This window comes from Apodemus sylvaticus, chromosome 17, assembly GCF_947179515.1.
Source record: "Apodemus sylvaticus chromosome 17, mApoSyl1.1, whole genome shotgun sequence".
In the NCBI taxonomy this organism is placed as follows: domain Eukaryota; kingdom Metazoa; phylum Chordata; class Mammalia; order Rodentia; family Muridae; genus Apodemus; species Apodemus sylvaticus.
The window spans coordinates 57998046-58023341 of record NC_067488.1 but is presented as its reverse complement, the minus strand read 5'-3'; the positions used below and the strand labels follow the sequence as shown (position 1 = coordinate 58023341).

Here is a 25296-nt window from a genome sequence, read left to right as displayed (position 1 = left end):
GATTAGTGATATAGGGATCTATTCCGTGGCGAAACGGCCACTACGGGGCAGATTTGGACTAGAATAAGAGCACAGCACTACATCTGCGTGTGCTGTGTGGTAATACCCCTGCCTCATCCCTTACCCTACCCTGCCCGTCCCGCCCCCAGTCCCGTCGCCCACGAGCACTGACTGCCCCTGTAAGACATGTACCACAATGACTGTCACACATAATACTGGACATTTACAAACGTTTACAGCCCCTTCCCAGCTGGGTGCTGCCCTGAACACCAGGGACACAGAAGTCCGACAGACAAGGCCCTGCCCACGTGGCCGGACACGAGGCACGTAAGAAAGGAACATAATTGTCAAGCCCTGGGGCCTGGGGGAGTGTGTGTGGGGTGGGAACACCGGCAGGAGGCAGCACAGGGCTTCCTCATCTCGACCGTGTTCTCCCTCGACCTCCGGGGCCACCCAAACCCAGCCTAAGACCAGGTAAGGCCGAGTCGAAGACCACGGAGCAGGCCCCGCCCACTGGAAAGTCCCGTCCTTAGGAGGAGAGCCAATGAGGGCGAGAGGCCGGCTCCAGTGGGCGGGACTAGTAACGGAAAGGGGCGGGGCGTCGTTGCCAGGAGTCCCTCCTTCCTCTCCCGCCGCGTGGGCTGTGGAGCTGACCAGAGCGCGGGCCCAGCCAGAGGTGAGCGAGGCCGGCGCGCCCTGGGGTCCGACGGTCGCGGCATGCCCGGACCTTAGGGCTTCTTGGAGTCCGGGGCGGGGTCCCCGCGGTGTCCACCGCCCCAAGGAAAACCTTCAACCCTAGAACCCGCCACTTGCTTACGTCCCTCCCTCTCGCCCCACCTGCCTCCTTTGACACCCCCGCCTTTCACCTTGGTTCCCACACCTCAAAACCTGACGCTTCCCTTCATAGCCTCATCCCCCGGCCTCATATCCCATCCTTCAGTCTTCTCCTCCCCTCAGTCTCACCTCAGCAAAAGTAGCTCCTCGGTGGGCTCCTTACCTCCCCTCCCTCAGCTTCTTCAGCCCATACTGAAAGTGCCTCCCCTCACCTCCCATATCTCCATCTTCTCCTCAGTTTCCTCACCCCATCCCCCTATGCCACCCTCATCTCACCCCACATCCTTACCTCCTCCCACCCCAGCTTTCTCAGCCTACACCCCCAGATGCTTCCTCCTATCTCAACCCACATTCTTTGGAGGTTTTTGTTGTTGTTTTGTTTTGTTTTGGCAGGGGATGGGGGTTGGGAGTGGGGGGCTTTCAAGCCCTGGCTGACCTGGAACTAGCTCTGTAGACCAGGCTGGCCTCAAACTCACAGAAATCTGCCAGCCTCTGCCTCCTGAGTGCTAGGATCAAAGGCCTGCACCACCACACAGAGGCTTCAACCCACACTCTTACCTCTCCTCAACTTCCTCACCCCATAGCTCAGATGCTTCTCCTTGTCTCTTCACTCCACACACTTATTATCTTCCCCTTAGAATCTTCGACCCACACCACCCATACTTACTCTCTTCCTCATCTCCTGTACCCTTACCTCCTTTCAGATCCCTCAACTCACACCCTAGATGTCTCCCTTCAACTCCTCATCCACACTTTATCTCCCTTCTATCAGCTTCTTCAACTCATATCCTTACCCCCTTCCCTCAATCTCCTGGTCAAGTCTTCAAACTCTCTTTAGTCTCCTTACCCTATATCCCAAAAACTGTTCCCTTAAGCTTCTCGTTTACAGCCAAAGCACCTACTCAGCACAAACATCTCCCTTCAGCTTTTCTTCACAGTTATGGTTTCAATAAGAATGCCCCCCCCCCCATAATGCAGGCAGTGGTGGCGCACGCCTGTAATCCCAGTACTTGGGAGTCAGAGGCAGGTGGATTTCTGAGTTCGAGGCCAGCATGGTCTACAGAGTGAGTTCCAGGACAGCCAGGGCTACACAGAGAAACCCTGTCTTGGGGGGGAAAAAAGAATGCCCCCCATAGGCTCATGTATTTAAAATCTTTGTCTTGAGGGAGTGGACCGCTTTGAAAGGATTAGAAGAAAAAAAAAAAAAAAGAAAGGATTAGAAGGATTAGGATATATGGCCTTGCTGGAGAAGGTGTGACCTTGTTGAAGGAATTGTGTCACTCTGGGTGAACTTTGAGGTTTCAAAACTCCATATCAGGCCTACATGCTCTCTGTCTATTGCTCAGGATGTAGCTCTGAGATATTGCTCCACAACCTGCCTTCATGCTACAGTGCTCCCTACCATGATGATAATGAACTACACCTATGGAACTGTAAGCAAGCCCCTTAAAAAGTGCTTTCTTTTATAAGAGTTGCCTTGGTCATGGTATTTTCACAGCAGTGCAGCAATGATTAAGAAACTTGCTTCTGGGCAGTGGTGGCACACGCCTGTAATCCCAGCACTCTGGGAGGCAGAGGCAGGTGGATTTCTGAGTTCGAGGCCAGCCTGGTCTACAGAGTGAGTTCCAGGACAGCAAGGGCTATACAGAGAAACCCTGTCTCAAAAAAAAACCAAATCCAAAAAACCAAAACAAACAAACAAAACAAAAACAAAACAACAACAACAAAAAAGAAAGAACTTGCTACCAGAAAGTGTGTATTGCTATGACAGGTCTTAATATGGCTTGTTGGTGGAATGTGGACTTTGTTAGGAAAGCAGTTGGAGGCTTTACATGGGTCTTAATGGGCTGTACTAATAGGCACATGAAAGACAATGGTGCTGAGACCATGTAAATTCTGATGGCTCAAGAGGGGACGAATATTAGTAAGTGGCCTAGAGACAATTCTTGTGATGGTTTGGCAAAAGATATGACTGCTTTTTTCTCTTCTTCAAAAAATCTGCCTGAGACTAAATTTAAGCATGTTTTTTTTTTTTTTTTTTTTTGGACTCATGGCATTGGCAGAGGAGATTTCAAGACAGCCTAATATTGTCTGTTTTATGTGGTTATTAGTGACTGCTCTTATACAGTATCTACAGTGAAAAGGAGCAAGTGGAGCAAGAAAAAATATAAAATGTGCAGCATGAGGAGAAAAGTAAAACTAGGGAATGTTTTATGGGAGCCAAGTTCAGTGCTCAAGGAGGTAAGTTTAGGGAAAAGCCTGGAAAAACTATAAAGAAAATTATAAACTTCAAAAAAAGAGAAAAGCAGAATTTGAAGTCTGCCCCTGTGGTTTTTGGCCTTGCTTTGGTTCAGTATCTCCTGGCTGTGCTCCCTTTTCTCCATTTTGGAATGTTGATGTGTATTCTATGCTATTACATGTTGGGAGTGTGTGATCTGCTCTTTCACTTTTATTTCACGTGGGGTGTACAGTTAAGAGAACACCATGAGTTTCAGAAGAGACTTTGAACTTTTAAACAATGTTGAGACTGTGCTAGACTATGGACGGGACTGTTGAAGCTGAAGTGAATATATTTTTGCATTGGGCTATGGCTACAGGCCCATGGGGGCCAGGGAATGGAATGTGGTGGTGTGAATAAGAATGGCCCTCATAGGTTCACATATTTGAATGGTTGGTTAAGAGGGAGTGGAACTCTGAAAGGATGAGAGGGTTTAGGAGATGTGGCCTTTTTGGAGTTGGTGTGCCTTTGTCAGAGGAAGTGTGTCTCTGAGGGCGGGCTTTGAGGTTTCAAAAGCCCATGCCAGCCCTAGGTTCTCTCTGCCTATTGATCAGTATGTAGCTCTCAGTTCCTGCTCCAGCACCTGCCTGTATGCTTCCATTCTCCCTGCCATGATGATAATGGACTAAATCTCTGAAAGTGCAGGCAAACCCCAGTTACATGCTTCCTTTTATGAGTTGCCTTTGTCATTATGTCTCTTCACAGCAATAGAAAAATGACTAAGACAACACCCTAAGTCTCCTCTCCTCAGTTTCTCAACCCACAGCCTAATCCTGCTCTCCTGACCTTCATATCCTACTTCCTAGGACCCTTCCCCCAAACTCTTCTCCTCAAACTCCACTTAGACTATACAGTTCCTAAATAAAAGACACAAAAGCCTTTATATTTATAATAAGCCTTAAAGCATTAGAGTTGGGCAGATATCAACCCTTTATAATATTTTGTTTACTTTTCTGTCAGTAACTCTGAGTTATCACATACTGTGTTCCACCTGGGCAGTTCCTGCCCTGACAGGCCAACCCTCATGACCATGTGCTCATGATCCACCCACCCCAAGGTGACTTCATCCTTTTCTCTTCCTTTCTCTCCTCATCATGGTCCGTGGCCTGAGACCCCAAGCCCAGGAACCTTCCCTCTGTCCCCTCTCTTCTGCCCACCCCAGGCTGTATGCATCTTTATTAACCAGTCAGGGATACTTTGGGGGACAAGGTCTACAGAATGAAAGCTGGTTTATGTGAGAATTCATTTGTTTTGGGGCAGCCAAATCTTGAGATAGAGTATCCAGCATTTGAATACATAGCAGCACCAGACCAACCTCAACACACCTTCCCTCAAGCTCCTCATACCCTAAGTCCCCTGACTTGAGTCTTTTCAGCCCTCATTCCTCCTCTTACTCTCCCTGCCTCTCATACCCTAAAACTTCTTCTGCAGTCTTTTAGCCCAACCCTTAAAATCCCTGCCATCATTCCCCTCTCTGCACACCCTAAGTTCCTCTTCCTCAGAATTCTTACTTATATCCCAAGACTCCAAACAAAGAGGTAGGAGGGCTCTTCTCACCCCACATCCTAAGTCCTCCCCTTCAGTCTCTACATCTAACATCTCAGGCGTTTCCCCCCAGTCTCCTCATCCTCAAACCCTGCTCCCCGCCATCTTCTCCAAACATTACACAGCCCAAGTCCTGAAGTCTGCATGCCCTAGACTTATCCCATATGCCCTGGATCTCACTCACCAGTCTCAATACATGAATTCTAACCCTGAGATGTTCTTCACACACCTCAGCTCTCATACTCCTTCCCTGGATCTACTTTCCAACGTCACCAATTTCTGCAATCCAAACTCATGTGGCCACAGCCCCTATCCTTCTACCTGCTTTATGCTCTGTGCCTCAGTTTATCTAATCTTCTGGTTATAGAAATATGTATTATTGCCTCATTTCCCCCAGTTATCTTGCCTGCCCCTTAAACATTTTTTTCTTGTCCCTTCAGTGTCTTTATCTTGTTCATCCACCACACTTAGGTTTTATACTCAGATGCATTCCATACACGTCATCCATTTTCTCTGTGCCATTTTAGGGTGCTGAAGGCCTCTGCAGATTTGCCAAACTCTATTGCTTCTCCATTGTATACCTAAACACCTGGAGGGAGGCAGTGAAATACCTTAACTAAAAACAAGTTGAGGAGTAGAGAGAACTCAAGCAGGGCAGGAACCTGGAGGCAGGAGCAAATGCAGAGGTTATGGAGGAATGCTGTTTACTGGTTTGCTCCCATGGCTTGATCCACCTGCTTTCTTACAGAACCCAGGACCACCAGACCAGGGGTGGCCTCACCCACAATGGGCTGGAACCTCCCTGATCAATCACTAATTAAGTAAATTCCCTACTGGGCTTCCTATAGACCAATCTTACATTTTCTTAGTTAAGGCTCCCTGTTAGCCCACTAGCTTGTGTCAAGTTAACATAAAACTAGCCAGCACATCTGTCCAGATGCTAGTGATGTCCAGATTGCTAAATGTATTGATCACTTTTTATTTATTATTCTATTTAGTATACTTTCCTTTCTTGGCTTCAAAGACTTCATTGTTCCTGTCTCTCTGATAGCTTCTTTTCCGTTTCCTTTGCTAGTTCATCTTCCCAGTCTCTAACCTTTGAGCTCAGATCTCTCACCAATTTTCCCTCATTTCCTAGGTTGCCACAACTAGTCATGTGACTTTGAATGCCATCCATACTCCAAAAACTCCTAAGTAAGAGTGTGCAAACAAGTTTTTCACTATACTGTTCACAGTATTTATGACATATTCACAATCTAGCTACTACTTCCATTTCTAACAAAGATTCTGGTTCATGCTCTCTTATCCTTTATCTGAGTGGATAAATCTCTTATTTATTGGATGCTATGCACTTTAGGTGCTTGGATATCAGTGAACAAAATTTAACAATCCCACCCCTATGGACTTTTCATTTCAGACAGAAGCAGCAGCCAGTAAACACACATACATAAAATATCAGGTAATGATAAGTGCTAAGGAGAAAAATGAAGTAGGCTCAGTGGGTAAATTTTGAATCATCTCTTCTCAACATCTTTGGTTTATTCTTTTTTTTTTTTTTTTGGTTTTTGTTTTTGTTTTTGGATTTGTTTTTTTTTCAAGACATTGTTTCTCTGTTGTGGCTACAGTGATTATTTTAAATTATTGTTGAAGGTGTGCCACACCTCTTCAATCCCCCATCTCTGAACAAAAGCCAAAATTCTACATAAATACCCCCCTTCCATCTCTTAATGTCCGGCTCTCCACGTCTCTCCAGCTTTGCTAACTTTATTTTACTTACCCACACCCAACCCACTTGGCCTCAGGGCTTTTCTTTTCTATGTTCCCACCCACTGAACTCTCCCCAAAGATATCCATAGAACTCTTGTGCTCATGTGCTTACTTTCTTCTAGTCTATTTAAATTTTAACCAATCAGGGAACACTTTCCTGCCCACACTATATGGAGTGGTTCCTCCTACTTCATGAACCTCTGAGCCTACTTCATTTTTCTCCTTAGCACTTATCATTACCTGATATTTTATGTATGTGTGTTTACTGGCTGCTGCTTCTGTCTGAAATGAAAAGTCATAGGGATGGGGATTGTTAAATTTTGTTCACTGATATCCAAGCACCTAAAGTGCATAGCATCCAATAGATATTTGTTGACAACACAAAAATTAGTTAGCTACATTGTCCTCTCTTCTTATTGGCTTTAAGTATATACTTCTGACTGCTAATCAGCTTAATGTAACTGTTTCCTTCTGCTTTTTAAGACTTTTTGGTTATTTTAAGAGCAGAGTACAAAAAAATCAGAGATAAAAGATTAAGAATGGGGAAGTAGAACTTCTTTTTCTTTTTACTCAGAACTAGGGGTCCAAGCTAGCCTTAAACTGATGGTTCCCATGTCTCAATCTTGTGAACAGCTAGGATTGCACACATCCTACCATACCCAGCTTCTGCTCATTTTCTCTTCTTTCTAACTCATTATGACACATATATACATATTAACATACATATTATATAGTCTTAAATAAACATAATTCTCTATGGCATTTTAAATATCCTTAGTGTTATTTGCCCCTCTTCCTCTGTGTTGCCCTCCCCAGCCCCTCCTTAGGTTAGCCCCCCCCATACCTGTTTTCCCATTTCCCCCTTCATAACCACTGTAACTTATTATTCCCCTCTCCTGTCCCTCTTCCACATATGCCCCCATTTTTTGAGACAGGGCCTTACTATGTAGCCTTTGTTGGCCTGTAACTCCCTGTGTAGGCGAGGATCACCTTGAACTCATTCAGACCCACCTGTCTCTGCCTCCCCGGTACTGGGTTGTCATTGTTTATACTTTCCTGGTATCTGTAGCTATTCAGGCTGTACACTGACTGTGGTGGTTTGAATGAGACTAGCCCCATAGGCACACATATTTGACTGCTTGTTACCCCAGTTAGTAAAATTATTTGGGAAGAATTAGGATGTATGGCTTTGTTGGAAAAGGTGTGGCCTTGTTAGAGGAGGTGTGGCCTTGTTGGAAGAATCATGGCCTTGTTGGAGGAAGTGTGTCACTGGAGGTGGGCTTTGAAGTTTCAAAGGTGCTCGTTCTCAGTGGTGGCGCACACCTGTAATCCCAGCACTCTGGGAGGCAGAGGCAGGTGGATTTCTGAGTTCGAGGCCAGCCAGGTCTACAAAGTGAGTTCCAGGACAGCCAGGGCTATACAGAGAAACCCTGTCTCGAAAAAACCAAATCCAAAAAAAAAAAAAAAAGCAAGAAAGCAAAAGTGCTCGTTCTCTCTCTCTCTCTCTCTCTCTCTCTCTCTCTCTCTCTCTCTCTCTCTGCCTGCTGCCTGCCAATCAGAATGTAAAGCTCTCAGCTCCCGTTCTAGTGCCGTACCTGTTGGCTTCCCATCATAAAGGCCATGGACTCTACTACCCTTGGGAACCATGAGCCCCAAGGAAAATGCCTTCTTTTATAAAAGTTGTCTTGATCCTGGTAACTCTTCACAGTAATAGAACACTAAGAAACTCATATCTGAAAGTTCAGAGCTAGGTATAATCCACTTACCTGCAAATTTCCTAATTTTATTTCACAGGTAAATAGTATTCTGGTGTGTTTATGGACCACATTTCATACATTCTTCAGTTGAAGTTGCATTGGCTGTTTCCATATCTAGATATTGTAAATAGAATGGCACTGAATGTGATGAGCAGATGATATCTATGGAATAGAATGTCAAAACCTTTGGGCATGTGCCCAGTGGTGGTATAAGTAGCTATATAGAGGGTTTATTTTTAGCTTTTTAAGAATTCTCCAGATTTCCAGAGTAGGCGATGTTTTTGTTTTATTTGTTTAAAGCAGGATGTGATGTAGCTAATGCTGGCCTCAGACCTGTTACATAGCTGACAAGGTGATAATCTTGAATTCTTGTCCCTTTCCCTCAAACTCTCAATTGCTGGATTACAGCGTGTGTCACCATGCCCAGACACTTCACTCTTAAATGAACAGTTATGCCAAGGACAGTGGTATATACCTATAATCCTAGTACTTGAAAGAAGAGGAAGGAGGATCAGGAGTTCTGAGTATCTTTAATTACAAAGCAAGTCTGAGGCCAGCCTGAGCTACATGAGACCTTGTCTCAAAAACAAGCAATAAATAAATAAATAAATAAATAAGCCAATACATTGACATTTCATTAAAGTTTAAAAATCTTTTTAAAAACTTAACCTTATTTAGTGTAATTTTTCCCAGTGTACACCACCACCTCTTGATTTTGTTACCTCGTATATGTCAACGTGTGTGTGTGTGTGTGTGTGTGTGTGTGTGTGTGTGTGTAAGAGAGAGAGAGAAAGACAGAGAGACAGACAGAGAGACAGAGAGAGAGAGAGAGAGAGAGAGAGAGAGAGAGAGAACTTACTGAGTCTAATTAGAGTTATCCCTATGTGCATGCGTTTAAAGCCAAACACTTAGGTTGGGTACTTGACCCTGAAGAACTCTGGTTCTCCTTTCATCAGCATTGACTGAATACCTGTAGATACTTGTCTAAGAGTATAGCCATGTGGTATCTTCCTCCACTCGTGTTGGCATGTCGGCTGGTATGGTATTTGCAGGTCTTGTGCAGGCCGTATTGTTAAGTGTCTGTGGTATCCCTGTTGTGTCCAGAAGAAACTGTCTTGTAGCAGTTATTCTGGTCCTCAGGCTCTTACAATATTTCCACCTCCTCTTCTGTAATAGTCCTTGAACTTTAGATGTAGGGGTTATATTATAGATGTCCCACGTGGGGCTGAACACCCCACGGTCACTTAGACTATGCATTTTGACTCTTTGAAATAGCCTCTATAATAGAATATCTGTAATAGCCTCCATATGCTACAAGAAAAAAACTCTTTGATGAAAGATGTGAGCTGCACTTATCTATGAATGTAAAGGTAAGTATTTAGAAGGCAGTTGGAAACCATATTATTTAGCAGCAAACTAGTGGCAGGTTATCCTCTAGGGTCTATGATCTCTTCAGCCACAGGTTCTTGGCTAGGTTTACAATGCTAGACATGAGCTTCCACCAATCAAGCAAGCTTTTTAGGTCCAAACAGATAGCTCTTGGTTACCTCCAAGATATAAGTGCCACTATTACACCATCAGGAATATCTTGCCAGCCCAGTAGTCGTGGGACTCAGGCTTTACAGTAGAGTAGATTTGTTGATATGTTCTCCCCCTTTGACAACTTATACATCACCTTTTGATTCTATGAGACCTAACCCTTGAGGAAGATGCTTTCAAATACCAGTTTTATGTCTTCAAACACTGTGACAGATTTGTATGGGGGCATCAGCAATTGAGCAGTGTCTTCATGTTGTGGCAAGCAACCAAGAACAATGGCAATCACTTAAATTGTTTTGGAGGTCTCCTAAATTTCAGTCGTTATATTTGAGTGTGCAACTTGGAGTAGCCAGCCAGAAAACCAGAAAGGAACCATTGTGGGGTGGTGGTGGTGAGGAGCGCTAGAGAGAGGTGTGGCAGGAGACATATGCTAGAAAGGAAGAGAAGGGCGAGATTACATGGAAAGTGGGAAGGAACGATGATACAGAGAGAAAGGAAGAAGGGATGAATGACACTAAAAATGTTTGGGAAAGTCATTGGGAAACCCATTATTTTATAAGCTTATGTTGAAATATTTTTAAATGGAATTAACTCCACATCTGGAAGCACCTGCCCCAGGGGTTAAGTCTCATAGCATCAAAAGGTGATGTATAAGCTGCCAAAGTGGGGAAAATATCAACAATCTACTCTGGGCTGGAGGCTATGAATAATGCCTCCCCCAGGAGCTACATGCAAGAAACCCCAGTCCCAGGCAGAAGATACCTCCCTTTGAGTTGTTTTTAAAGTGTAGTAGCAGATTTTAGTAATAACTTTTTTTTTATGTTTTTTGTTCTTCCATTTACAAACTGAAACTCATCTAATTATAATTGTAATATATTCTATCTTTTTAAGTGCCTCAATTGTGTTAACACCTGCGTGCTTTCTTTTTTTTATTGAATATCATCTTTATTTACATTGCCAATTGAAAAATCTTTCCCAATTTCCCCCCTCCCCAAAGACCCCCAGCCCCTCCTCCCATCCCCCCTCCATGTTATACCCTCCACCCAACCCACTCCCACCTCCCCCAACTCTACTTCCCTTTGTTGGGGCATCTATTCCTCCCACTGATGCCCACAAGACCTTTCTCTTCCACATTTTTGGCTGGAACCATGTGTACCCCTTGGTTGGTGGTTTAGTCCTTGGGGGTCCTGGGGCGTGCTTTCTTAACAGGTTCTTTTGTTTGGTTGGGTCTTAGTTTCGGTTTGGTGTCTGTGTGTGGTTCTTTGACAGATTTCAATATATAACTCAGGCTTAAAACTCAAGATGATCCTCTTGCCTGTGCCTCTCATGCACTAAGATTCTGGGCAAATACCGCCAAACACAGTTCTCAGAAGAAATTTTCATAAATATGACATCAGGATTACAATGAGGCTTGCATTCTCTTAAGTGCTCCCAAACTGTAAATAAGCTTGATTAAAAACTCTGGTCTGTAATCAACTATACATTTTAAAGTAGAATAGTAAAATTGATCTATTACTCTAATATGCCAAATTCTCTTCTATATCCAAATATACAACATTATGAATATTCATAGTAATTGTTTTTATCCTTGTAAACATTTTCCATTTTAATATCTTACTTTCTCAGGGTTGTAAATTGCTTGCATACTAATAAAACATATCATCCCATTCAATTTTGGGAATTTCTTTTCTTGTACTTTTAAGAGCCTCCTTTTCAGTTCAGTAACTCCTTCACACTGGGAGAGTAATGGTTAGAATACAGTGGACTTTGAGAGCATGACTGTGCCCTGCTTCTGCCCATCAGACTCCTTATCCACAGTCTCTGGGTGGTCCCAAGCTTGCTGCCCGGCCTCTTCACCTGTACTCTCCCCCTCAGCAATCTGGTCTTTGTGTTTCAATAGCATCTCTATGTGGATAGTATTCACATTTCTATCTCTAGCTTGCCCTCCATAATTCGCTCATCTAGCTTCCTACTCAGTATCCCCGTTCAGATGCATAGTAAGTACAATAAACTTGTGTCGACAGCAGCGTGGCACGTATGTAAGCAGCATGCATGTAAGTGGCACCATTCTGGGTTTGGGTCCTCTCCTCTCTTAGAGTGGAGAAAGGCAGGTGAGCATTAGTAAGCATGTGCATACATTCTTTTTCTCTGCTCTTTTTGCCTAGGCTTGCGACTTCAAGTCCCTGCCTTGACTTTCTCACAGTGATAAATTGTAACCCCATAACCCGGAAGTGTAAGCTGAATAAACCTTTTCTTTTCAAATGGCTTCTGTCAGGGTATTTTATCATAGCAATGGGAAACAAAGCTGGGACAGAAATGAGAATGGACCGTGAGGCTGATGCTGGGGTAAACCTGACTGTAGGTCTTTTAAGCCTAATTTCTAAGACATTTACAGAGAGAGAGAGAGAGAGAGAGAGAGAGAGAGAGAGAGAGAGAGAGAGAGAGAGAGAGAGAGAGAGGAGAGAGAGAGAACATGTGGGGAACAGAGGACAGTTTCGAGAATTGCTTTTCTCCTTACACAATGTGGGTTTCCAGGAATTGAACTCAGATTTTCACACTTGGCAGAAAGCACCCTTACCAGCCAAGCTACCTCACATTCAAAATCGCCTTTTTTGTGGAAAAAAATGTGGAACATTTGATACTTTGGGTTAGAGAAGCTATTGAAAGATGTAAGCAGAACTCAATGGACCATTTTTGTGCTTGGAAGAAAAATGCAGACAGTGGAGAACCAGCTCAGAGGAGTGAGATGGGAAGAAGAACTGTTAGGAGCTAGGCTAGTGGGCACCTCTGTGGATGTTCATTCTGCTCATGTCTTGAGACCTGGCATGAAATTGGATTTGAAGGTAATTGACTGGTTTATTCAGCAGAGGAAACTTCAAAGCAATACAGTATTCAGGCTGGGGTTGGAAAAGCAGCTGAAACTGAGAGAGCAGCACCATTGTGAGAAGCTTCCTGCTGTGCTCTCTGTGTTCCTCAGGGTCAGCACAGAAGCTGATGCAGCTGTGCTCCAAGGAAGCCAGGGTACATCATGAACTAGCAGCAGAACGGGGCCGTGTGGTAAACATGACCCCCGGTGGCACTGGTTGTGAAACCATGATAGATACAAGATTCAGACTGTGAAGAATAGCTGAAGCCAGGCACCATGTGTCGGGGTCAGAGATGCTGTGGAAAGGCCTAACAGACACTGAATGAAACTGTGAAGGGGAACCCTCAGTTGCACTGGAGAACTGGGACATTGGAGATGCCAGGACAGTTTTTGTAGCCACCCTACAGCAGAATTATTCTCTTTCATTTTGTATTTCTTTGGATCTTGCAAGAGAACCATAAAGATTTCAACTTTATCATCTTGTGGTTCTTAGTCATGGATGTCCTTCATTATGTAGCATACATTTGAAGGAACGTCCAAGCTTTGTTCAGCTAATTGGGTAACACTCACAATTGGATAAGAAGAGGAGTCATCAGAGGTACACGGGAACTCTCCAAACTATAGTAAAAATGTCGTTATCTTTTGAGTATTCGTAATGTTGTGTCTTGAACCTAGAGCCTTCACTGAGCTACATGAAGACTGTGTTTCATTCTGAAAGAAACAAAAAGCTCTTGAGGAGTTTAGTGGTACGATATTTTCACATCATAAAAAAAAAAAGTCACCTTGTAAAATGGGTGGGACAGGAGGAAGTTCTTTTACAGACTATAGAAATAGCCCAGGTGACAGATGAGGGCCCGAACCTTTTGTTCAGATGCCCTCCCCTCAAGCTACTCTCCTTCCTCGCCCTCACCTTCAGGTCTGCACCTTCAGCTGCCTCTTGAAGGCTCAGTTAGAGGCCTGCCTGATAGAACAAGGCTCGTGGTTTGCCTTCTCATCAGCTCCTCTCCCAGCCTTCCCCATTTCAGACATCACTTTCTGTCATTTGTTCCTGCCAACCTAGACTCACCAAACCCTCCTCTGGTTCTGCTAGAGGATTCTCATCCTGCAGATATATGCTGGATTCTTCTACTGCTTATCAGTCATTACCACTCCAGGCTATGAGTTCCACAAGGGCAAAGTTTAGTTTGCCAGTAGCTCCCAAGCACTGCACTTTCCTGAGTGCTCTATGAGCAGTTAAGATGGGTGCCATTCAGTGACATATTAGGTTATATAAGAAGGCAGGCTTCCATGTGACTTCCTAGTCATGTCTGGAATTATTTGATGAACAGTAATGCCATCCATTTGGTTAAAAGGTGAAAGAAGAGCTGATTGGGAAGGGAAATAGTAATGTAGTGAAGTGCAGTAGGCAGGTGTCCATCCAGACCTGGGGTAACAGCACTGTCTGAAGGCCGGGCGGTGGTGGCACACACCTTTAATCCCAACACTTGGGAAGCTGGGGCAGGTGGGTGGATCTCTGAGTTTGAGGCCAGCCTGGTCTACAGAGTGAGTTCCAGGACAGCCAGGGCTACACCAAGAAACCTTGTCTTGAAAAAAAACAAACAAAAACTAAAGCACCATCTGAATCTACAACATAAACAGGACATAAATGAACATAAATGAAGCAGTGGGCATCGTCACTGAGTCTGCTTTGTGCCAAGAGACAGGACTGAGGGCCTCACTGGCATTTGAATGCCAGTGAAGGAGAGGGCCAAATGGGAGCAGAGGGGGAGCAATCAGGCAGTCAGAGTTATGAGAGACCTAAGTTAAATACCAACAGAAGGATTTTGATCAGGAGAAAGTAGGTACTGGTAGGTACTGAAGAGAGATTAAATATAAAGAGAAAGGAACCATGAGTATGCATGCCATTTGTGACTGGTGAGACCAGTTTCAGTGAGAGGCAGAGAAAGCTATCAGATTACCAGAGTGTGAAGAGGTAGGAACTCCAGGGCAGGTCTGTATGCAGCCTGGCTATAAAGCAGGAAGGAAGCCTATAATAAAGGAACCTGTTACAGGCCGTCACCCACACTTAGCCCACTCTCATAAACACCACCTGTTCCTATAAAAAGAGACCAACAGAAAAGATGGGTTCCCCAATGAGAAATAGCCTCACATTCTAGAACTGAACTTACAGATCCCTAAAGACCATACACCCTGCCCCAGACCCCAGATCTTCCTCATGCCTGTCAGGGGCCTTCTGCTCTGGCCCCAGAATTTCATCCTTATCCTGATGTGCTGTCCTATACCTGCAACCCCAGCACAAAGCGGAGGCAGGAGGATCAGAGCTCAAGCAGAAACCTAGTGTCAGAAACTGAAGCAGAGGCCATGAAGGAATGCTGCTTACTGCCTGTTCAGCTACCTTTCTTAGATAGCCCAGGCCTGCCTGCTTATGGGTATCGCACCCACTGTGGGCTAGGCCCTCCTATATAAATCAGCACTCGAAAAATGCCCCACAGGCACGGCTGCAGAGGTGGCTCAGCAGTTAGGTACACTGGCTGCTCTTGCACAGGACCTGAGTTGTTTTCACCAGCCACATGGTGGCTGTTCATAATGCCAATTACAGCGGATTTAGTGCCCTCTTGTGGCATCTACTCATGTGCACATACCCTCCGCAGACAGACAGACAGACAGACACATAGACACGTAATTTTAAAATAAATCTTTAGGACTGCAAAGATAGCTCAGCAGTTAAAAGCACCACCAGCTGCTCATCCAGAGGTCCTGGATTCAGTCTCCGGAACCCACAAAGCCCCTTACAACTAGGGGATCCGATGCCCCCTTCTGCCCTCCTCAGATACTGCATACATGAGATGCACAAGTGTACAGACAGGCACAACACCTATAGCCATAAAAAATTTTTAAGAAAATGAACTTTTAAAAGTAAAATTAAATAAATCTTTCTAAGGAAAGGAAGGAAGGAACAAAGAAAGACAAATTTTCCCACAGACATATCCCTCAGGCCAATGCAATGCAGACAGTTGAGGTTCCATCTTCTCAGATCTGTCAAGTTGACAACTGAAAATAACTATGACACATAGCAAGAGTCAAAGAAAGAAAAGAATGGGAGCTGGAATGATGGCTCAGCGCTTAAGAGCACTGACTGCTCTTCCAGAGGTCCTGAGTTCTAATCCCCGCAACCACGTGGTGGCTCTCAACCATCTGTCAAATGGGACCCAATACTCTCTTCTGGGAGTGTCTGAAGACAGTCACAGTGTCCTTATAGATATATAATGAATAAGTATTTAAAAAATAAAGAAAAAGAACAATTAATACGTGCTATAGTCTGTGCAAACCCATTCACACACTTTTCGTATAACTGGCACAGTCCCTCTAAGGCATAAGTGGTGATGTCTAACTCTTGAGAGATAAACAGTTGTTTGAGTATTGCTCATCTGTGAGCTGTAGAGTGGAAGCTAAAATGTCAGTAAGTCCCATGCATCTCCTTTTTATTCCCTGCCTAGATGGCTGATTCCGATCCTGGGGAAAGAAGCTATGATAACATGCTGAAAATGCTGTCTGACCTGAACAAGGACCTGGAAAAGCTATTGGAAGAGATGGAAAAAATCTCAGGTAGGATGTCTTCCCAGACAGAGTGCCCCGCTTCTTTCCAATGGCTGCACTGGTCCCCAAACATCTGAACCTATATCAAGTGCTTTCTCTAACCAGGTTCTCCTGGCATCCTTCCAACTTTTACAGCTTATAACTATAGCAACACAACAACTGACAGTAACAATGTTATTTTGTGATTATCTTCCATGGAATTACACCTAACTTGTACCATTGGACTGTGCCTTCATGAGGGCAGAGTACAAAGGCGTGTACTTGGCACAGCCCCAGATACCAGCTGACACGTGCAGCAAATGGCAAGCATGGTGATTATTGCATTTGTGAGCAGAAGCTGGACAGTCTTTCTGTGAGTTATTTAAGTAGAAAGGTTGGAATGACCATGACAAGACCAGTGTACTACTGAAAACGGGAGGCACAGTACTGTGGAACAAAAGAGCAACAGGATAGGTGCATTCTTCATTCATGGGAGGGAATGCTATATTATCCAACATGTTTCCATAAAGCAGGAGTAGCAAAAACATTATAATTTTATATGTTCTTAATTCAAAATATGCATAATTCCAGAGGCATGGGCAGATCTCTGCATTCTAGGCCAGGCTTGTCTACAAAGTGAGTTATAGGACAGCCTGGGCTACACAGCAAAGCCCTCTCTTAAAACAAAACAAAATACTTAAAAAAAAAAAAAAAACTAAACATCGTAATTCCTATAACCTGTGCGCCCAAATTTTGCTACAGAAAATGTGAGGGAGCACTTTACAGGGCATAGGACATATATATATACTTTACTCAATTGAAAACAATTTTAGAGCAAGCACACTGGCTGTGAGTATGTACAGGCTGTAGAGTACTTGGGGCTGAGCCTGACAACCTGAATTCAATCCCTGGAGCCCACACAGCTAAGGAGAGAACACTCCTGTAAGTAGTCAACCTCAGACCTCCACACATGCACCATGGCACATGAGCATGCACACACCACGACATGTATACAGGATCCTACGTGCACACAATGCACATAAACTCATGCGGGCTCACACATACACAGAAATACGTAAGCACACAATGTTAAAAATGAAAGCCAAATCCAATTGTTTGTCCAATCCAGTTGTTTGTCCTTTTATTGAATAAGTCTACTATGTGCCATTTTAAGAATAAAAACTTGAGCTGAGCAGTGCTGTCACATGCCTTTAATCTCAGCCCTTGGGAGGCAGAGGCAGGTGGATCTCTATGAGTTCGAAACCAACCTGGTCTACAGAGCCAGTTCCAGGATAGCCAAGGCTACACAAAGAAACCTTGTCTCAGGGAGAAAAAAAAATAGAAGCTTGAATAGAAATTGCTTCTTTCTTGAAAGTGGGTAAGGGCCAGGGATAGACATCAGTGTGACTATTTGTAATCTTAAATTATGAATTAAGATGAAAAAATATGTACATGTTATATTAAAATGGCTAACACTAATAGCGTAGTACAGGTAGGCTGGGGAAGGTGCTAAGGAGAGACTTTGCCCTAAGAGCCGGGGAGGCTTTGAGAAGGAGTTGTGGGTGGACAGGAGGATGGTGCTAAAATGGAGATGAAGAGCACTCCAAAGACAATTGAGGTGACCATGAGGGGCCATTACAGGGCCTGACTCCTGAACTGTCTAGCCAAAGAGAGGCATGGCTGAGAAGACAAGGGCTACAAGCAAACCAGGGACTTTGCCATTCTCCTCTAGGTGATGGGCGGCTTCAAGGTCCCAAACTCTTTCCTTTCAAGGGGGCTTTTGTCATGATGTTTCAACACAGCAAAGAAACCCTGAGACAGAAGCCCTAACCCAAACAGCGCCACCAACTGGGGGGCCAAACTATTCAAATACCCTAGACTGGAAGTCTTTCAAACTACCACACAAATGTTTATACAAATTGTCTATTTTGAGGAGTAATATAATCTTCTTAAAGCTTTATTTATCCATTTATCATCTCTGGAGAGTATTTTATTAATATATAAACAACCACAAATTAAATGTTGTTTTAAATTTTTGAATAATTTATCTTGTTTTTTCTTTTTCTTTTCTTCTCCTCTTCTTCCTTTTCTTCCTCCTCCTCCTCCCCTTCTTCTCTTTTTAAAACATTCTGTCTAACTATGTAGCCCAAGCAGGCTTGGAACTTGATTTATAAACTAGGCTGACTTTGAACTCAGACAGAGAGAGCAGTCTGCCTTCCAAGTGCTGAAATCAAAGGCATGCATAGCCATCCCAGGATTTTGAATAATTTGAACCCAGGGCCTCTGACATCTGCAACAAGTGCTGTGTCCCATGTTCCTTCCTTTACACCCAGAGGATGTTTTGTTTGTTTGGATTCCTTTGAGAAGTCTCACTCTCTAGCTCAGGCTGGCCTCTTAATCTCTGGTAACCCTCCTGCCTCAGCTTCCCAGGTGCCGGAGTTGTAATGATGAGCCACCACACCTGGCAGAAAAAGAGACATTATTTTAACAGAAAGTATTCTCAGGGGAGAGAGGTGACTCCTCAGATTGCTCAGGTGCTCATTAAGGTTGTCTCTGTTTTTGCAATATTTTCTCTTTTTTTTTTCCTTTTTCCATTTTCTTCCTTTTTGATTGCTTGTTTGAGACAGGATCTCTTTATATAGTGTTAGATCTGAAAAAAAGAAACATTTCCACCACTTTCTGATTACACTGTATTTAGAAATGTACAAGGAACTGACCAGACAACGGTCTCCCCCTAAGTTAGTGTTTCAGAGAGCAGCCCCTCTCTGGCTTTTGAAGTCCTTTTTATGGAGAAGGACTAAGTTCCTAGAAAACAACTGTCAAGATAATTGACTGTTAGCGCCAGAACAGAGGAGTGGCAGACTTGGGGCTCAAGGCTGCCTGTTGTGCAGATAAGTGTGAGAATTCATCCTGTGGAAGGGGAGCCATCATGGGTGTTCAGGAAGCTAGCAAGATGAAGATGTGGGCTTACTCGTGGGCTTACAAGTTCAGCATAGGTTGAAACCGGTTTGTAGGATTCATTAGGCTCAGGAAACAGAAACCCATTCTTGTAAAGCACAGAGTGGAGCGTTAGTAACAATGTATAGTGTTAGTTAGTAACAATGTATATAATGTTAGTAACAATGTATAACAATGTGGCTCCTTAACAACAATGCAGCTCCTCTCTGGGTTTCATAATAGCTCTGATTGTCCCAGCATTCACTGTGTAGACCAACCAGCCCCACCTCAAATACCCCTGCCCTTGCCCCACTTCTGCCTCCGCCTCTTAATTCTGGGATGAAATGCTTGCTCCACCACACATGGCTTTTACATAGTTTTCTATGTGTGTACTTCTGTGGGTTTGCTCCTGTTAGAAGTAGATACTTTACTGCTTTATTTGCTAACTACTACTAGACCACAGGAAGGCTTCACAGATCTGGTTATTTAGTACTCTTCTGGGTTATTGATAATAACAGCATATGATTATTATATACCAAGTTGATGTCTTTTCCGTATGCTCTACACACATTATCTCTTTACTTATAACAGTTGTAGGGGGAATATATATAATTGTTATCACTGTTTATGGATGAGACAACTTGGTGGTAGAATGTGATTACCATACATCCAGTGCTCTGGCTCATCCCCAGCACTCTGCTACCTCTTCTCACCCCCTCACCCCCACCCCAGAAAAAGAAAAGAAAAGAATAATGTAACTAAGTTTTCAGAAATAGCTCTTGAGGTCTTTTATTTGCAGTTCTGGAATCAGTACACCCAAGGAGCTGTACCCTTTTGCTGATGCTCCCTTCAGAATCATCACAGCTTTCACACTTACTGTTCTTTTACAAAACTACCCACAGCTTAGCATTTGCTATGGAAGCATTGGGTTCTCAGCATCCAAATCGGTATCCACCATCTACTGCTGCAGAACCATGCCAAGCAGCTGGAAACAGAAAGCATTTGCTATGGCCCAACTTTGGAATGTAATAAATCTGGACTTGGCATAGCTTGCTGTTTCTGGCTGTTTCTCCTAAGATTACAGGCTTCAGTCTCTGAACACTTGAGTTAGTTCAGGAAAATGTGCTTCCAAACTCATGTAACTGGTGACAGGAGATTTTGTTTCCCCTCTCGTTCTTTCCTTCTTTCCTTCTTTCTTTCTTCCCCCCCCTCTCTCTTTTAAAGATTTATTTATTTATTTATTGTATGTGAGTACACTGTAGCTGTCTTCAGACACACCAAAAGAGGGCATCAGATCCCATTACAGATGGTGCTGAACCTCCATGTGGTTGCTGGGAGTTGAACTCCAGACCTCTAGAACAGTAGTCAGTGCTCTTAACATCTAAGCCATCTCTCCAGCCCTTGTTTCTCCTTTCTTTCTCTTCCTTTTCTTTTTCTTTCCCCTTTTCTTTATTTCTCTTCTTCCTCTCCCTCCTCTTCTTCCTCTTCCTCCTCTTTCTCCTCCTCCTCTTTTTCCTCCTCCTCTTCTTTTTTGATGATGGTGGTGCTGCAACCTTGGGAATGCCAGGAACATGGTCTCTCCCTGAGCTATGGTCTTAGCAGTTGGCTTTTCTGTGTGGCCTCCTCATAGGGCTGGTCTTAACCTGCCATTTCTCTGTCACAACACGTACTGTTTACTTCCTTCTCAGCATGTTTCGTGGCTTCTGGTGACTTGTTCCCTGATGATCTGTCTTCTCCTACTGCAACTTATCATGGACACTTTAAAAACACAGATGTGTCCGCTCTGTACCCTACTATATATATATACTCTATACCCTACTATATATATATATATATATATATATATATATATACTCTATACCCTACTATATATATATATATATACTCTATACCCTACTATATATATATATGCTCTATACCCTACTATATATATGCTCTATACCCTACTATATATATATACTCTATACCCTACTATATATATATATATATATATATATATATATATATATATATATACTCTATACCCTACTATATATATATATACTCTATACCCTACTATATAGTGCCAGAGACGCCCTAGCAAGTGGCAGCGAGGAAGAGCAGTCAGTAAATAGTAAATTAACCAAAACCTCAAGAGACACGCTTCTGAAGTGGGGTGTGGTAACACACACACACACACACACACACACACCTACACCTGGAATCCCAGTGCTTTCATGGTAGAGGCGGGAAGATCAGGAGTTTAAAGTTATTCTTAGCTACATAACAAAGTTAAGATCAACTTGAATTACATGAAACACTATCTTACAAAACCAAACAAGACAGACCTATCTCCTATAGATTCTAAAATATTTCCCTTGGATCAGAAGACAAGAGAGCTACGCAAATGGTAGAGTGCTTTGCTGTCTTACTGGTTCTTTTTCCTTATAATGCTTTGAGCCATATGGCCAGCCAATCTTATTAATGATTCTAACCAACTAGAAGCATGAAGGGGCCTCCATGTATTTAAAATACAGATGTCACCAAAGTCATTTGCAGCTACAAATACTCTTCTTCTTGACTTTCATTGTAAATATATCTATTTTATGTGAAGGGATGTTTTGCTTGACTGCATGTATGACTTGCACATTTTTGCAATGCTCATAGAGGCTAGAAAAGAGCATCAGATCAATCTCCTTGGATCAGAGTTATAAACAGTTGTGAATGGTCATGTGGGTGCTGGGAATTAAATCCCTGTCCTCTGGGAAAGCAGTAATGCCTGTAACCACTGAACTCTCTCCCCAGAATACTCTATAGAGGAACCTCTTTTGGGAATTTTTCTCTTAGGATAGAGTTCTTGCTTCACTTTGTTTTTGTTGAAGTTTTTTATTGAAGAGGTTTTTATTCTTCCCCTGTTAGGAATCAAACCAAGGCTTCATACATGCTCTGAAGGGTGTAGTGGTTTGAATGAGATTGGCCCCCATAGACTCATACATTTGAATACTTGGTCCTCGGTTAATAGAACTGTTTGGGAAAGATTAGGAGGTGTAGCCTTACTAGAGAAGATGTGTGATGCCAGGCCTAGACTCACTCTCTGTCTTTGCCTGCAACTTGTGGATCAGATATGAGCTCTCAGCTACTTCTCCAGCATGCTGCCTGCCTGCCGCCAAATTCCTATCTATGATAGTCATGGACTCACCCTCTGATACTGTAAGCAAGCCCCCAATTAAACGCTTCCTTTTATAAGTTGCCCTGGTCATGGTGTCTCCTCATAGCAATGGGGGTGACCAACAGAGAGCTTCACCACCGAGCTCCAGTAGTTTTAAAGGGTGCATTCATCCCTGGGCCTTATAAAAAAATTTTTCTTTCTCTGCCTTGGCCTAGGGAGCTCAGAGGAGTTCTATGTGGTGCTGTGGAGTACTATGCAAGATTTATTCTTTGAGCTTTTTATCCCCTAATGTTGTTTTCCTTCTTACCAAGTCTCTGCCCTGAGCACCTAAATGATTTACTTTATAATAAAAGTTTCCAGTTTTAAGCAATTCTTCTCATCTGGGTGTCTAGTTTCATTGCTCACAATTCTACCTTCCATCACACATTGAACATGAACACAATACAACCAGGTTCTTAGGCACTCATGACAAGGGTCACCTTTCTTCTAGTTCCTGATAAAATTCCTTATTTCCATCTGATCTCTCATGGGAACAGCTTTACCATCTGTAGGTCCCTAAGCATTTGCTCCAGCACTGCCTATATTCTCTATGAAGACACAGAGTTTCTCTCTAAATTCCTCTTTTCTTCCTCAACCAGAATTTCTTTTAATACTCCATGCACTACTGTGCCATGCACTTCTGTTCTATGCTTCTGAGCTCCAGCCCCCTCGACCACCACCAAAGCTGCGTCCATACGTTCAGCTGTTTGTTATAGCAACACTCTCCATACAGGAACCAAGTTCTGGCTAATTTTCTATGGATACTAGAACAAATGTCTGCAGACAAAGTAGCTTTAAAAATAAACATTTATTTTGCATGGTCCTAGAGTCCAAGACATCCAAGATCAAAATGCCAGCGGGTTATCTGGTGAGAATTCTCCTCAGTGTTTGTATAGTCATCCACTTTCTCGTTGTCTCCTCACATGGCCAATTGCAAGTGCTGTGCCTCTTTTATAAAGTCATGAGGGCTCCACCCTTATTACTGCATATCTGCCAGAGGCCCATCACCTAATAGCATTAACTTGGGACCATATTTGTACATAAACGTAGAACTGTGCATACACTCAGTTCACAGCATGTGGTTCGATAGAAGCTAGTAGATGGTCTCTAGTCTGTGAATGAGGAGACTGAGTTAGCAAATGTGCACCCTTGTTCCAACTCTCAGAGCTCGAGCTAGAGAGAAGGGACGCAGACTCTGCTCTGGCTTCCAGATGCATATGTCATCTGCTGTCTGCGACTTGGAGAGATGGTCTGCACATCCTTTGTATTAGAATGATTCCCAACCTGCTAAATGTCAACAACAACAACAAATGGTGTCGACCGGGCAGTGGTGGCACATGATTTTAATACCAGCACTTGGGAGGAAGAGGCAGGCAGATTTCTGAGTTCGAGGCCAGCCTGGTCTACAGAGTGAGTTCCAGGACAGCCAGGCTACACAGAGAAACCCTGTCTGGGGGGGGGGGGAGGATCAGAAAGGAAGGAAGGAAGACAAACAAAAAATTGGTGTGTTATGGGATGGGCCAGTGATCTACATCGTAGGAAGTGACCCAAGTGCCACTCCTGATCCAAACACTAAAGACTCCCTATGCTAGTAATAGAGCCGTATGCACTCTGTTGAGACCATTCATGATCTTGTTACCCTTTCTAGTAATTTTCCCATAAGTAAATATCCACTTCTCTCCACTACTCCAAGTCTGTGACAAGGTGACGTTGCTTGCATATATGCACACATACACCTCTCTCACTAGCGATTTTTCCTATAGTCCCGTTGCTTAATTTCCTTGGTGATATAATTTCCCAACATATCCAATATTTTTTTTTACCCTGGTAGAGGAATTTTAAGGGGACATGTCTGCTGTGCTATGCTGTCATGCAGAACTCTGGCCTGCCCATGTTCTGCTGAAGTTCTGGAGGGAGGAACCAGAAGTGGATGCTGCCGAATGGGACACACACACACTTCACACATCTGCACGAGACCATGTGTTTACTCAGAGGCCTAGTAGATGCTGCCCTCAAGTTGTTCTGAGAAAACAGAGATGCTTGTCTGTGTGATGCTGAATGTTCAAGGGTGCCTGCCACTGTGAGGCAGCCAGCCTTCCCAGGAGAAGGACCCTGTGCCTTACTGTGTCAGGGACAAGTGGATAGGTGTCTTAGGTCACTGAGCACAAGAAAACATATAATTTGGATCTTGTGGGTCTAGAAATGGTCAGCGTACCCAATCATGTAAGCTTGGGTAGTGCAAAAATGATGATTTAGGCATCTGCAGTCAATAGCTGTGAACTACAGCGACCATTAGCATAAACTACATACAGGTAACGGTATGATTGCTGTGACTTTCCTCCCTTTCCATATCAGACCAGCCTCCAGCTCGTTACTGTTATTAACTTAAATACTGAGAAGTTAAGACTTCTAGAATATTAGCAGGTGTCACTGCTGCTAATGTAGAAAGAAGTTTTATAGGGGGTGTATGTCACCTTATAAGCTTCCTCTCCTTGGGATACTCAGTGTCCCCCCAGGGTCTTGCCCCTAAAGCTGAGCACAATGGGCCCCCCAGAGTGCCAGCATCTGTCACCTAACTGGGCCTGTTTGGTCGTTGTAGTGCAGGCAACCTGGATGGCCTACGATATGGTGGTCATGCGTACCAACCCCACACTAGCAGAGTCCATGCGCCGGCTAGAAGATGCCTTCCTCAACTGCAAAGAGGAGATGGAGAAGAACTGGCAAGAGCTACTCACCGAGACCAAGCGCAAGCAGTGAGTCACCATCTGTCACCAGCCTGTGGGCCGAAGCCAGGGACATGGGTCCAGAAGCCCAGATGTGTAGCCGTGTGCATGGTACTTGTTTCTCAATAAACTTATTTTCAAGCAAACCAAAGGACCCCTCTCTGTCTTGCCAAGAGCTGACCCAGCTTCACAGCAGACTTTGTACGCAGAGATGAAAAGTGTGTGAGGAATGCTTTCAGCGAGCCGAGCGCCTGCCCGTGTCAGACGTACTGAGCGTAGAAGAAAAA

At 43.8% G+C, this 25296-nt stretch overlaps 1 protein-coding gene across 1 annotated transcript; it reads left to right on the top strand.

Moving 5' to 3' along the window:
* The first annotated feature begins 621 nt into the window (after positions 1–621).
* On the top strand, positions 622–25144 carry Syce3 (synaptonemal complex central element protein 3). The gene is made up of 3 exons (XM_052161509.1): positions 622–676; positions 16084–16192; positions 24886–25144. Exons 2-3 carry the CDS (start codon positions 16084–16086, stop codon positions 25041–25043), a joined length of 267 nt encoding a protein of 88 aa, XP_052017469.1. The 5' UTR covers positions 622–676; the 3' UTR covers positions 25044–25144.
* The last annotated feature ends 152 nt before the right edge of the window (positions 25145–25296 follow it).